The 14,784-nt window shown below is 37.4% G+C and overlaps 5 protein-coding genes across 7 annotated transcripts in view; 1 reads left to right on the forward strand and 4 right to left on the reverse strand.

Moving 5' to 3' along the window:
* The window catches only part of LOC113455031 (uncharacterized), a 58,825-nt gene extending 46,917 nt beyond the window's left edge, over positions 1 to 11,908 (forward strand). Inside the window, 1 exon segment of the mRNA XM_087922956.1 lies at positions 9,985 to 11,908. Within this exon segment, the coding sequence (XP_087779082.1) occupies positions 9,985 to 10,498 (514 nt within the window). The 3' untranslated portion in view covers positions 10,499 to 11,908.
* LOC113454221 (uncharacterized) overlaps positions 1 to 14,784 on the reverse strand; it is a 221,445-nt gene that overhangs the window by 131,001 nt on the left and 75,660 nt on the right. The window lies entirely within an intron of this gene.
* LOC148126535 (uncharacterized) overlaps positions 1 to 14,784 on the reverse strand; it is a 226,764-nt gene that overhangs the window by 122,452 nt on the left and 89,528 nt on the right. The gene's annotated exons all lie outside the window — the stretch shown is intronic.
* LOC148126536 (uncharacterized) overlaps positions 1 to 14,784 on the reverse strand; it is a 296,703-nt gene that overhangs the window by 107,186 nt on the left and 174,733 nt on the right. The window lies entirely within an intron of this gene.
* The window catches only part of LOC113452335 (uncharacterized), a 268,593-nt gene that overhangs the window by 79,060 nt on the left and 174,749 nt on the right, over positions 1 to 14,784 (reverse strand). The window lies entirely within an intron of this gene.

The following is a 14,784-nucleotide window of genomic DNA, read 5'->3' on the forward strand; positions in this document are numbered from 1 at the left end:
AAATATCAAAGAAACACAACACACAGGAGAAGAAGAAAAGGAAATCAGAAAATGGAAAAAAAAAAAAAACCACTGGAAGTTTTTAAGAATAGATTGGACAACCATTTCCTGGCAGGATTTGCTGCTTAAGCAGGGGGTTGGACTAGAAGGCCTCCAAGGTGCCTTCCAACCCTGTTATTCCATTCCATTCCAAATATTTCTTCTACCATATTTTGACCATTGTCCCCTTAGCCTCCATTTTCTAGGCCCTGCTGTATAATTTCCTCTATCTGTGACCTAATGGAGACTTCCCTGCAAGTAAATTTACAGAATTTACACGTGGCATTTAACATTTAGCAGTTGTCATACAATTTCCTCCTTCAGGTAGCAAACTTCGTGCTAGGAGCTCTTGGAGGCAGCCCTGGCCAGCAGGAGTGAAGCTGGCTCCCCTGGAGCTTCTCTCCTGATGGTTTTGCCATGTCCTAAATCCTTGGGAGCCACATTAAATAAGTCATCAAGATTTAGGCGGTAGAGAGGCCTTGATCTCCAAGGAGAGACACCCCCAAGAAAGCTTATTCTTATTCTTTTAGGGCTGAGCACATAGCTAATCTTTTTAAGGTTAGGTAGCATCACATTTCACTACTTCACTTGGCTCAGTTGCAATGGTTGGTTGCTAGAAGTCAAAACATCTTGATAGCAATTAATCCGTGAAAACACCTTGCAGATGCCTTAGGTAGAGACGGGACAGGCGTTTCCTATCCGAAGATGGAAGCCAAGAGGACAAAATCTGTGCCTACAAAGCTGACATTACAATAGGCGGGCTCTGTAGTTGAGTTTAAAGAGTTAAAACCATCAAGTACTGTTTTGCTAGAAAGGATGGGAAGAGGGCGCAGAGGAACTTCCTCTTCCGGAGGACTCATGGGAGGAAGGTGGTAGGCAGAGCGGCTTCTGTGCTCTTCCCAGGATGGAAGCAGCAGCTGGAAGGTGAGTTGAGGGCAGCAGGTGGGAGGAGAGTCCGGGAGCAAGTCGGGCTGTTCGGTTCCCTCCACGGCCTGGAAGCAGAGAAGCAACTGGGCTGAAGCGTGTCAGCTGCTGCTGCTGCTGCAGGTTCCTTCCCTCCCCAAATTTAAGCCCACCGGTGGCTGCAATTTTCCTTCTGGTGAGAAGATTTTAAAAACCTCTTTTAAGTTCAGGCTGTTTCTCCATCACTAGAGGAGTGTTGCAGAGGAACGTCGTTGGAAGGATCCCTGGAGGTCATCTATTCCAACCCCCCGATCGAGCAGGAGACCCAAGATCATTTCAGAGAAATGGCTGTCCAGTCTCTGTTTCAAAGCCTCCAGTGATGGAGCACCCACAACTTCTGAAGGGAAACAGTTCCCACTGGTTTGTTCTGGGTGTCAGGAAATTTTTTCTTAGTTCTAGGTTGCTTCTCTCCTTCGTTAGTTTCCATCCATTTGTCCTGCCTTTGGGTGCTTTGGAGAATAGGTTGACCCCCTCTTCTTTGTGGCAACCCCTCAATTATTGGAACACCGCTATCATGTCTCCCCTGATCCTTCTCTTTACTAGACTAGCCAAGCCCAGTTCCTGCCACCGTTCTTACTTATTTCAGCCTCCAGCCCCCTAATCCTCCTTGCTGCTCTTCTGTGGGCTCTTTATGGAGTCTCAACATCTTTTTAATTCTTGGTGACCAAAACTGGTTGCAGTACTCCAAGTGTGGCCTTACCAAAGCATTATAAATTGGTACTAGCACTTCACTTGATCTTGACTGTATCCCTCTGTTAATAGAGCCTAAGATTGCATTGGCTTTTTTGGCCACTGCAACACTCTGCTAACTCACATTTAAATGATTATCCCCTGGGATTCAATGTTCCCTCTCATAGATACTGCCATGTTCCACCTATTCTGTACCTGTACATTTGGTTTCTCTTGCTTAAGTGTAAAACGTTGGGTTTTTTTTCTCCATTGAGTTTCATTGTATTAAATAGGGCCCAGTGTTCAAGTCTGCTGAGATTCTTCTGTATCTTAACCCTATCTTCTGGGGTGTTGGATGTTCCTGCCAGCTTAGATATTGAAGAGTACTGGGCCTCAGATAGACCCTTGTGATACCCCACTGATTACTTCTCTCCATGTTGTTGTGATACCATGAAGGACTATTAGTTGAGTATATGGTTTGTCAGCCTGTTACAAATTCATTTGTTGGTGATGCTGTCAATTCCACATTTTTCTGGCTTACCAAGAAGTAGGTTGGGGTCTACATTGTCAATTGCCTTGCTAAAGTCTAAATCCAAAGCATTTCCCTCATCTACTACTTTAGTCACTTTATCAAAGAATAAAGATTGGTTTTGCATGATCTGTTTTTAACAAACCTGTGCTGGCTACTAGTTATGATTTTATTTGTTCATAAATCTGTTTTTCCCCCCAGTATCTTCCAAGGTTGTTAGGTTGATGTTAGGCTGATTGGTCTGTAGTTCCCTGGGTCTATTTCCCCCTTTTTTTGAAGATGGGAACCACATCAATTCTTTTCCAATCATCTGGTGGTTCCCCAGTTCTCTAAGACTTTTTAAAGATATGATACAATGGTTATGAGATAACATCTACCTGCTCTTTCAAAACTCTGGGGTAAAATCCCTCAGGTCCCAGTGATTTATATCCATCAAGGTCAGACAAGTATTCTCTTACCATTTTTTTGTTTATTTTAATTTTTTTTTCTAGGGCTGTCATATCATATATATATATGTATATGACAGTGTCCGCTTTGGAAACTTTATTCAACGCTGCCACGTAGCTTGAGAAAGTGGGAGGAGGTGATTTTAATTGAGTTGCTCTTAGTAGACAAAATAGAATTCTTTTGTTAGTTCAAGGTCATAGAGTGTGCTTTATCAGGTGTGTCGATCCTAAATTTTTTATCTTGCCATGTAATCAAGATATCTTCCGGGAGCAGCCATATGAACATCACATTATATTTATTCTGTTCCCTGATCCTTCTATGTATCTGTCTTATTGTATGAATCTCTCTTCCTTTATATGTCATTGGTTTGTCCCTTGTTTTCTGATACACTTCTTCTCTTATTGTCTTTCTTGTGAATCTTATGTGTACCTCTCTCGGCAATCTCTGTTTCCTTGCATAATTTGTGTGTATCCTGTACACTTAATCTATATCTCTTTGTAACTCTTGCTTTGTTTTCTGTAATTTGTCTGTTAACAATTCTATCATAATTTTGGGTAGATCTTCCTCCTTTTCTTCAATTATGTTCTGGAATCTTAGGAAAAAACGCAGCCTTTTCCATTTCAAGAAAGACAATTGATTCTTCCAGCTTCCTGTTGGCTAAGGTGAGCTTTTGTTCCATTGTCTTCCTTTTCTTCTTTGTTCCGCTTTTGCCTCTGCCATTTGTATTCTCTGTTCATTCTTGGCAATTGCTTCTTGAATGTTTCCTATTTTATCATCCATTCTTCTAATATCTCCTTTCATTTCACCCATCTCATTTTTGATCTCCTCATGATTTCTTGCTATTGATTCTTGTGTTTCATCATACCCTCCTGTATCAAGAAAAGAATTGCTTGCATACTTTGTAAATTCATTACTGGGTTTGTTTTCTCCGCACTCAACATGCTCTCTATTATGCGTTGGTTAGATGGAGATGTTGTTGTGGATGAAGGGTTTAATAAGGTTTTCTTTCCCATTTTAGCAATTGTTGTGGTACTTGTCATCTTTACTACCTGTACAGTGTTTTTCTAGAATAACATACACTACTTTATACCCATTGTTTTCCTCTATTTTCTTTTACAGTAATTCCCAATGTATTGTCCTCTACCAATAATAATTAATCCAGTCTAGTTTTGTATGGCCTAATATCTAATAATGTCTAGTAATATAATCACATATATAACAATTCCTCTATCAATTAATAATTCTCCATAAATATATAAATACTAAATAATGAATAATGAAATATTAATATTATAAATATATCTAACTTTAACAATACTTATATTACTTATAATTCTATAATCACCTCTGATCACTTCTGTTATTTGATTAATTCGCTCCTTGACAATTAATGTTATTTTTATATTCCAATCTTCTCTAATATATTCTACTACATAATACCATAATCACACATATATTTCTACTATATAACAATGCCAATATTATAATCTTTTTATTGAGGATATTACATCAGATTTTAACTTAGTCCATTGGTCTTCTCTTAGTCTTCTTCTTTCGCCACATGATGGCGCCTTTACTATTCCCAACGTGGCTTCTCACAATTTTTCAAAAAACTCAACGCAGTTCAGTTCCATTCCGTTATTTTTAGTAAAAGTTAAAAGTTAAAGTCTGTCACTGATTCAAGTTCCAATTCAATCCATACATCTATAAAAATCCATTACCTGTTCATCAATCTCAATCTGGAGCTCTTCTATCTTTCCTATCCTATTTTCACAGTCTCTCCTTGGCTATCATTTACTGTCAGATGCTCCCCTTCCTTCTCGCTGCATCTCCTGGAGCAGATTTCTTGCCCTGCTTCCAATATCTTTCTACTTTTTCAAATTTAAAATCTACTGTTTTGCCACCAGCTATTTCTGGATCACAATTTTTTTCACTGTCTCTGAAGCGTTGCCTTTAAAATGGAAAAATATTTAAAAATTGAAAAAAAGAAATTTAAATTAAAAATGATATTTAAGGGTTAAAAAAAAGACTTAAAATTGGAACCAGGAATTTAAAAATTGAAAAAAAGAAATTGAAAAAATTGAAAAGGAATTTTTCTTAAGGAATATGGAGTATTTCTTAAGTATTTTTTTTTTGCATAATTTTTTTATTTTTCCAATATAAAAACATCTCTTTGGTGAACGATGTGGTTCCAGGTTTTTACATTTTTATACAAACATAACAGTTACATATTCTTTCATATTCAATTTCATATATAACATTACATATCTCATTTTCTGTAATTGTTCTCCTATATTCAATTCATATTGTAGCTTATGTCAATTTTCTTTAAATTTTCTCATAATTTCTTTATACAATATCTAAAATTCGTAGTTCTTATTCTGTATTCATTAACTTTTATACTTTTATCTGTCACATTTGCAATTTCATCGCATACTCTTATTTTATTATTCAATAAGTTTCATCTTAATTCTAACAATTCCAAAGTTTTCCTCCTTTAATACCAATTTGAGTGTACCACCTTTTTATTGTATATCACTCAATTTACTCCCCTTTTAGTTCATAATAATTAATCACTTTTCAAATTATCACTTTCTAGGTTTATGATAATAATCTCCTAATTACTATATATCACACATACATTTTATGCCAGATTCCACATTGTATTCTTTCCCTTGGTTACATTCTAAATCATTTATTATTTCAATTGCATTTTAGTATTCAATTAATTGTAAAGACTGATATTAACCTTTTTATTATAATTCTCATAGTATTAACTATATTCTTAATTCTATTAGCTATAATTAATGGTTTTCTCAAATCTTATATAATTTATTTTAGTAATAGTCTTTAACAGATAGTCAAATTTAAAAACGAAAACAACAGTCAATCTTTCCATTTTACAAATCTATATTTTTATACACCATTACCCATTACCTTGCAGAACCCCCTTCACTATTCCTTCTCTATCCATTATCTCTAAGTCTCCTAACCATATAATTTCTTTTCATTTTTATTTGCTTTCTATACCCCTTTCTTTTCTAGTCTTTTCTCTTATTTCCCTTTCCCTTTATTTTTTCCCTCCATTTCTTACTCCAGTTTTTATCCCCCTTCCTCTCTTAAGCTTTTCCCTGTAATTCCCTTTTCTGCTGTTTCCTGTCTGTTTGTTTGACTTTCCAAACCATTCCCTCTTTAAACATCCCCTCAAACCTCCAGATTTTAATTTTCAACCTTTTTCTTGTTTTATTGTTTGTTATTCCATTTGATTGTTAAAGCTGGCTTCTTCTTTGATCAGCTCCTCCCCTCTGTCCTTTTTTGTTCTCCAACATCACCATTTTTAGTTCTTTTGAAGCAATACTGCACTGTTCCACTCTTTCGTATATTATTTCCTCTGTCCTTCTTAAATCCAATTTTATTCCAAGCAAAGTTCTATCTTTTTTGTGCACTACATTTAATTTTTATTTATGTCTTTTTTCAGTATTTAAATCAAATTGAATTAACCAGTAGTTTATTTCAACCAGCTTCTAGCAATCAATTTCTGTTAATTCCCTTTTAAGTTGTTTCTAAGATCACCAATTAATCCAATGTCCATAAGGTTTTATTTTTAAATTTCTTCGCTTAAATTCTTAATTTTTTCAAAAGTCACCAATTAATCCCAGGTTTCAGCCTTCTTTCTTCTTCTTTTATGATATTCTGGTTTCACTTTTCAGGGTTTCTGTTATATTATAACCAAGTCCTCTTATTTTGTATCAAAGTTGAATTTTAAAAGAACCAAACACTTTTTAGAGAGCCACTAAATTTTTTCCTTTACTATTAGATGGTGCTTTCTGTTATGTCCAAGTCCACCCATTCTTTTCACTTTCTTTTCTCTATTTAGGGTTTTTAAGTTTCAATAATCCAATTAAATCCAATTATGAATTATTTTTTCTTTTGACACATTCAAGTTCAGCTTTTAATTATGCCTGTTTAGTGCCAAAGTCATTTATCTATTCAATTTAAGTAAGTATTTTTCTTCTGGCTTCCTCTTTCTATTTTGAAGTTCAAAGCCACTTTCATTTGTATCCGATTTTTCTTTTCACACACTCTGGTCACCACTTTTAAAGTCTTTGTTAGTGTTTGGGGATAAACCCCCAAGCAGAGTATGCAGCAGCAGTCAAGCCAGGCAGCCAAATGAGAGAGGCTGGGCCCAAGAGTATACACACACTGGAGACAAAAACACTGTTTGTAGTTTTAAATAGTTGTTTAATTCATACAGAGTTTAAGCAGTGTCAATCAGTCCATATGTCATTATCCAATATATCCACCCAGTAACCTAGTCCATTAACTAGTCAGTACAATGTCTTTATCTGCTTGTTGAAATATCTTTTTCTTCCGATACCTTTCTCTCGAAGACAACGCTGAGTATGCACAGGATATCAGCTTACCAAGTAAACAGTCCTTTTGTTCAGTAGAAACGGTATCCAGTACAGTAGCCAACAAGCAATAACAAGCAGACGTCTCAAACAGTAGTAAACAGCAGGCAGCAGATAGCAGAGAGACCAGACCAGGAACCAGCGACCAGAAACCAGTAACCAGGAACCAGCAACCAGAGACCAGCGACCAGAAACCAGACCAGGAAGTGTTACGTTTATCTCACTGCCTCTTATTGCTGCTTGCAACCGCACCCTTAATTATCTAATTACATTGCAGTTTGGTGCTTAAAGCTACAAACACTTAAACCTAGGTTTACATATTTATTCACCCAAACCTAGTTGGTGTATCCATATACCCAACAGTCTTTCTTAAAAATTTCTTTAGAGCTTAATTCCGGGGGGACCTTTGTATCCATATGTTGCACCTAATTTGCCCGGTCTCCACATTGTCCGCTGCTTCACTGCTCCTGTACAATTTTTGTCCCGGATAGCCTTCTGTTTTCAGGGTTGCCATGTTGACCATCGCTACAGCCTGTCTTCAGAGGGAGTTATACCTAGCCAGGGAGGGGAGATGTGGCTCCCCTCAATCTGATAGGTGGTTTCCTCTTCTTTCCCACCCCTTTAAGGTGGTTCTGGCTCCATTTGGAGTCCTCCAACAGGAGAGCACAGATCGAAGCAGCGAATGATCATGGACTTCGATCCATCCATAATGGAAATGCCACTGGAAGTTGATTTCTTAAGTAATATTGAATTTTAATATGTCATGGTCACTCTTGCCAAACGTTCTGGCAACTTCAACTGCCTCTATCATTTCTTTTCTGCCAGTAAGAATTAGGGCCAGGATAGTTTTTCCTCTAGTTCCCTCCTCTAGTTTTTGGATGACAAAGTTGTCAGTTAAGCTGGTTAGGAATCTGTTCAAACTACTTGCTGCAGAGTTTGTCCCCCAGTTAATATCAGGGTAGTGCAAGTCTCCTATTACATCTTGATTTTGCCCTCTTGATATAGTTTGTAATCCATGCATGTATTGAAAATGACAGGTGGATACAATTAACAAGTTTTTTTTCCTTTCACGTTTTTTGCCAATAAGTATGGTATTTCCTGTCCCATCCATGTATTAACCAAGTGTGATTGTGCTCAATCCAGCACTTTCTAAAAAATAGCTGTTGAGGACCTATTGGCATCTTTGGTTGCGCAGGTAGTCCTCACTTACCTCTTCTTCCCTGAGCCTTCAAAGTTACTATCGCACAGTAGAAGCAGACATGCACCTGATCCATAAAATTTGTGATAAATCCACAAAATTTGGTGTTGTCATGTGACATCGTGCTTAATGATTGAGCTGCTTAATGCCACAAATATCAGTTCCAATTGTGGTTAAGTGAGGATTACTTCAGTGGGAATGTCTCCAGAGTACTTGTGGACAGTGTTTTCTGCTCTTATTTGCATTTGAGGAGTTCCATGGACAAAAGTAATGCTTCAAATCTTGCAGAAACTTTCGGCATCATTTCATCAGTTAAAGCCCCCACATGTCTCAGTTTAGCTCAGGAGGTTTGAATGTAATTATTCCGGGATATTTTATCAGACTTGGAAGACATAGATTTTCACATGAATACGTGTGTAGGTAGGTATATCTGTATTTCTCTCTGTAGTGATATGTCTGCAATTATTTAATTATCCCCAGCACTTCAAGTTATAATTGATGATAGTCCTTTGTGTTGCTAAGAATTTGTGATTGACCCGGTTATGATATGTACAGAATAACCCTTGAGTAACAAGGATATGCACATGGAAACATTTATGAGAGTAGTTATGAATAATTATTCAGCCACACACAGCTACAGACCAAGTCAATTAAACAACTGAATTTGATTAAATGCATATTTGAACATGGATCTCAATCGTCTTCCATGTGTCGAATGAATCGTAAATAAGGTAAGTAAGAGATTATTCTAGTATTTTTCATTGTAATATTTCCTTTTTTCACATCGTCTCTAAACATGTTATAAACAATCTTACATTTTTCTTTGAATGTCACAGACAAAGAATATGTCAATAAGAGCACTCAGGACAACTGCAAATAACAAGCAATGTTGAAAAGGAAAATGAATCAAGCCAGAAATCAAAATATTTTCCGTTTCCTTCAGAAAACCACAGAATTCTCCTTCTCCTCTTCCTCTGGAAGTTGTTAGACAAATGACAGAAAATTAAAAAAGATTTCAAGCCAGAATAAGCAGATTATTCACAACTCAAGGATATAGTACATGAAATGTCAAGGGCGATTATTTTTCATTCAGCATATCTGGAAGCCATTTGGAGGAAAAGGTGAATAGTAAAGCCATGTGGAACAGACAGTAATATAGGCCTCTCCCTGTGAAGAAGAAAATGGCTTGAATGAAATCACGACGAAACAAGGCGTTGTCACAATTCCAGTCTGGTGATACATCAGTGAATTGACTCCTGGGAGAAACTGCATTGGTGTAGATAGTGGGAAAAACTTCATTAGAAATTTTCATCTCATGAGACACCAGAGAACTCACAGAGAAGAGAAACCCTTTGAATGTCCTGATCATAGGAAAGTCAAAATTCTAGTCTGATGATATAACCAGAAGACTCTTATTGGAGAGAAATGCTTTGAATGTCCTGATTGTGGGAAAACTTTCAGTTGTAATTCCAACTTGGTGATACATCAGAGGAATCAAAATCAAAACCTTTCAATGTCCCGACTGTGGGAGAAGCTCCAGTCACAATTCCAGCCTGGTAATACATCAGACAATGCAGGACAAACCCTATAAGTGTTGAGATTGTGGGAAAGGTATTACAAATTCTCACCTCTTGAGATACAAGAGCACGCACACAGGAGAGAAACCATTTGAATGTGCTATCTATGTGGAAACTTTCAATCAGAATTACAACATGATGATACTCCAGAGGACTCACACAGGAGAAAAACCCTGTGAATGTCCTGACTGAGAAAAGTTTTATACAAAATTCCCACCTGGTGATACACCAAAGGACTCATACAGAAGAGAAACCCTTTGAATGTCCAATTTGTCGGAAAAGTTTCAATAATAATTCGAGCCTGGGGAAACACCAGTGGACTCACACAGGAGTGAAAGCCTTTGAATGTCCTGACTGTGGGAAAAATTTCAGACAGAATTCCCACCTGATGATACATCAGAGGACTCATACAGGAGAGAAACTGTTTGAATGTCCTGTCTGTGGAAAAGGGTTTAGTAACAATTCCCACCTCATGAGACACCAGAAGACTCACACAGGAGAGAATCGTTTTGAATGTTCTGACTGGAAAAATTTTAGTCAGAATTTCCATGTCATGAAGCATAAGAGGACTCACACAGGAGAAAAGTGTTTTGAATGTCCTGACTGTGGGAAAAGTGTTAGTGATAATTCCAGCCTGGTGAAACACCAGAGGACTCGCACATGAGAGAAACCCTTTGAATCTCCTATCTGTGGGAAAAGTTTTAGTGATAATTCCACCCTGGGGATACACCAGACGACTCACACAGGAGAGAAGCCAGGGGTGGGATTCAAATTTTTTAACAACTGGTTCTGTGGGCGTGTCTTGGTGGTCATGTGACTGGGTAGATGTGGCTTGGTAGTCATGTTATTGGGTGAGTGTTGCCAACTCAATATCATTCACATTGAGGCATGCATCTCCTCGCCTGGCGCCTCATGGCTGTGGGGATGCTGCAACAGTCGTAAGTGTGAAAAATGGTCATAAGTCACTTCTTTCAGTGCCGTTTTAACTTTGAATGGTAACTCCACTCAAGCAAAGTACCAGCAAATGAGGGAAAAAAACTCCAGAGAAATTTCTGAGACAGGAAGTCTAGTCCTGCTAAGAATGTAATAAGGGTTAACGGAGGTAGTTTCTGTAAGCAACACCAGAATGTTTCCTTCCTGCCTTCCTTACAGGATTAGGCCAGTAATTTCTTCTAACAACTGGTACTCCAAACTGCTTAGAATGTTAACAACAGGTTCTAGCAAATAAATGCGAACTAGTAGAATCCCACCCCTGAGAGAAGCCCTTTGAATGTCCTATTTGTGGGGAAAGTTTTAGTAATAATTCCCACCTGGTGATTCACCAGAGAACTCACACAGGAGAGAAACCCTCTGTAGGCGACTTTTTTGTTCTCAGCCTCCCCCCACCTTCCTGACTGTAGGAAATGTTTCAGCCAGAATACCTACCTAGTGATACGTCAGAGTATTGAATTGACACCGTGGAGAAATCTTTGAACTGTCCAGTCTGTAGTCATTATTTAAAGCATAAAACATCCCTTATTGCACACAAATAAATATTGCAAACAAATATAAGGAAAAGTAGATGAATTTAGAGAATGCTTGAATTTCATTTTTGATCTCCCATTGAATGTGTAGGTGGTAAATTGATAGCTTGAATTCTGTTTGAAAATGGAAGCATTTGTTCAACCAAATGTAGTAAATCTTGAAAATAAATTAACATAAAGATACTTTGAATGTGGAAGAAAAAGAAAGTGTGTGCAAAATTAAACAAGAACTACAGAAACAGTGTGGATTTATTGTGGGTGGCCACATATGCAGATGCAATCAAGATATGAGAAAGATGTTAAGATATATGGCTTCTATAAAGAGCAAAAAACATTTTATCAAATACTATTAGCGGTGGATGAAAAGTTAATCAAGAAATTATATAATTATTATTGTGGAATTTTTACTTGTGGAAGCGGCTGCTATTTTGCCACACTGTACACACTGATAATGCAAAAGAGGGACAAACCTCTCTGTTTTGCTACCTTAACATCAGGAAAAAAATGCAATAGAAAATGTCTCATTTTTCAAAATGCATTATGTTAGAATTATTAGAAGCATTTTCTCAGCCTTCTAGGGGCACTGGAGGAGTTGTGCAGTAACTGAGAGGAATCTTGGAATCTTAGTGGACAACCAGCTGGGTGGGGGAGCGAGGAGAAAGGAGGAAAAGGGAAAAATTAAAAAAAGTTTGAATTTTAAGGGGGGGATGCAAAGAAAAAGTAAAAATAATTAATAATTATAAATACCATAAAATAAAAATACCTTAATTTTATTGGATCATTTTATTTTTTTTTTTATTAAATTTAAAAAATGGAGAGGGAGATAAAAGAGAGGGAAGGAGGAAGGGCGTGGGGGGTTTGAGGGAAGAATTAAAAATGTGAGGGGGGGGGGGGGGGGGGGTTGGGTAGTATAGTGGGGGGGAGGAGGAGAGGGGGTGGGGGGGGTGGAGTTGACGCAAAAAGGAAGGTATTTTTTTTTTTTAAATTGGGGGGGGGGGGGGGAAAAAAAAAAGGATGGAAACTGAACCAGGAGAGATTTAACCTGGAAATAAGGAGAAACTTTCTGACAGTGAGCACAATCAACCAACGGAGGTGAAGAAGACTGTCGCGGTCTTCAAACACCTTTTCTGGTGCCAGGAGCGATCCCCCAGGGATACATGAACCCCGGAGAGGTTCGTGTCAACGTGGAGAAGCTCGAGCGGTAGAGTGGGGAAGGCAATTCCCCGACAGCAAAGAGGAAAGCTCCCGAGCCCGGCGCGGAAGAGTAAGTTGTCATTCTATGGCGGCTTCAAGTCCGGTCTGCCACTTAGGTGAATAAGCAAAGCAGTGACAGCCTACGAGGTTGAGAGTAACAGGAATTGAAAAACTGCTATATAATTTGGAATCTTTGAAGACTGAAGATAGCAGAATGATAGAAGAATGATAGCGGCGTAAAATCTTCTTTCCCGGTTATGATCAGCACTTTTAGAAGTCGGACAGAAAAGTGGCCAGAAAAGCATCTGGGAAAAATGAAAGGGCTATAAGGGAGAGCGGAAAAGCTTAAGCACAAGAGTGAAAGTGCAGATTTCAGCCTGTGAAAGAGAAGCTCCGGGGAAAGAGGAAGATTGTTAAAACCAGGAGATCGGAGGTCTGGAATTTGTGAGGGGCTTCATCTGACTTTCAGGTCCTTTCTTTTTGACATTACACAAAGTAAATCCCTCAAAGAGAATAATTACGATAAACTACTACAACAAATTAAGAAAGACCTAGAATCCTGGAATAAGCTGCAGCTTTCCCTACTGGGCAGGATTGCCACGATCAAAATGAACATTCTACCAAAATTTCTTTATTTATTCCAGACAATTCCAATTAAATTACCAAAAAATTTTTTTGAAGATATAAATAGGTTAACACTTAAATTTATTTGGCAAGGGAAAAAGGCTGGGATCAATATTAAGGCCTTACAAGACGCAAAAAGTAGAGGGGGGCTAGCGCTCCCAAATTGGGAATTATATTATTTGGCAGCCATCTTATTATGGATAAAAGACTGGGTAAATTTACTTAATAAAAGAACCTTAGCTTTAGAAGGGCATGATCTTCAGAGAGGGTGGCACGCATTTCTATGGGAAGTGGGGAAAACTAGACAGTCGTACTTTCATAGACACCTTATTAGAGATTCATTATTAACCAACTGGAAAAAAATATGCAAAAAACACTATTTAAAAATTCCGATTTGGCTTTCAACAATGGAGGCAATGGTACATCCCAACAATTTGGATATAACGAAAATAATTAAATATAAAGATTTATTAGACCCTCTAGGAAAATTAAGAACCCGACAGGATTTACAGGAACAGGGATTTAAAATCGACCAGTGGTTATACATACAAATCCATAGCAGATACAAACAAGATATCAAAGATTTTGGAATCTATAGCAAATTACAATATTTAGATAAAATCTTATTAGGATCAAATAAAAAGAATATTTCTAAATTTTATAAATACTTATTGGAGGTAGAATTAGAGCAAGAGATAGTGAAAGGGAACATGATAGCGTGGAGCAGGAATATTGGAAGAAGCATTACATTAACAGAATGGGGAAAGATCTGGAATAGAAACATCAAGATTACGAAATCAGCGGCGTACAAAGAAAATATGTATAAAATGTTATATAGAAGGCACTTACCCCCTTCAAGGCTGGCGAAGATGAACCCTAACATGAGCTCAAGGTGTTGGAAATGTAAAAGCACTGAAGGAACTTTTTTCCACACGTGGTGGTCTTGTAAAACTACCCAAAAATTTTGGCAAAAAATCAGAAAATGGTTGGAGGAGATAACTAAAGAACAAATAGACTATACACCAGAGTTCTTCCTGTTAGGGATCTCTGATAGATATCTATCCAAGAAGACAAAATATGTAATAATCCATATTCTAACTGCGGCTAAATTAGCGTTTGCGCAATCTTGGAAATCACCTCATACACCTACAGAGCAAATGGTTATTCAGAAAATATGTGAGTGTGCTGAAATGGATAAACTAACTATAGCTCTAAAAAACAAAGAGTCCTCAACATTTTACAACAACTGGGACTCTTGGTATAATTGGCTTATACAGAGACAAATTGTGTAAATGATATAGAGTAACTTAAACATAATGGAAAAGAAGAGTAGATCAGATATGATGAAGAGAAATGATCCTTACAGACTGTCACAAAAAGATATCGTTTGCTTTTAAATGTACTTTTTTACTCTATTCCCCCCCCACCCTTCCTCATTCTCCTCCTGTATTCTTTCTTTCTCCCCCAACCGGCCCCTGTCCGGTTTGTTAGGCCAGGTGTTTTCTTTCTTTCACTTTAGCCATTTTTTCTATTCTGTAAATGTACTGTTGATACGTTTTTAAACTGTAAATTCAATAAAATTTATTTAAAAAAAAAAAAGTTGTGGGAG

The sequence above is a fragment of the Pseudonaja textilis genome, chromosome 2 (assembly GCF_049901715.1).
Source record: "Pseudonaja textilis isolate UNSWEBS1 chromosome 2, rPseTex1.2, whole genome shotgun sequence".
Taxonomy (NCBI): Eukaryota; Metazoa; Chordata; class Lepidosauria; order Squamata; family Elapidae; genus Pseudonaja; species Pseudonaja textilis.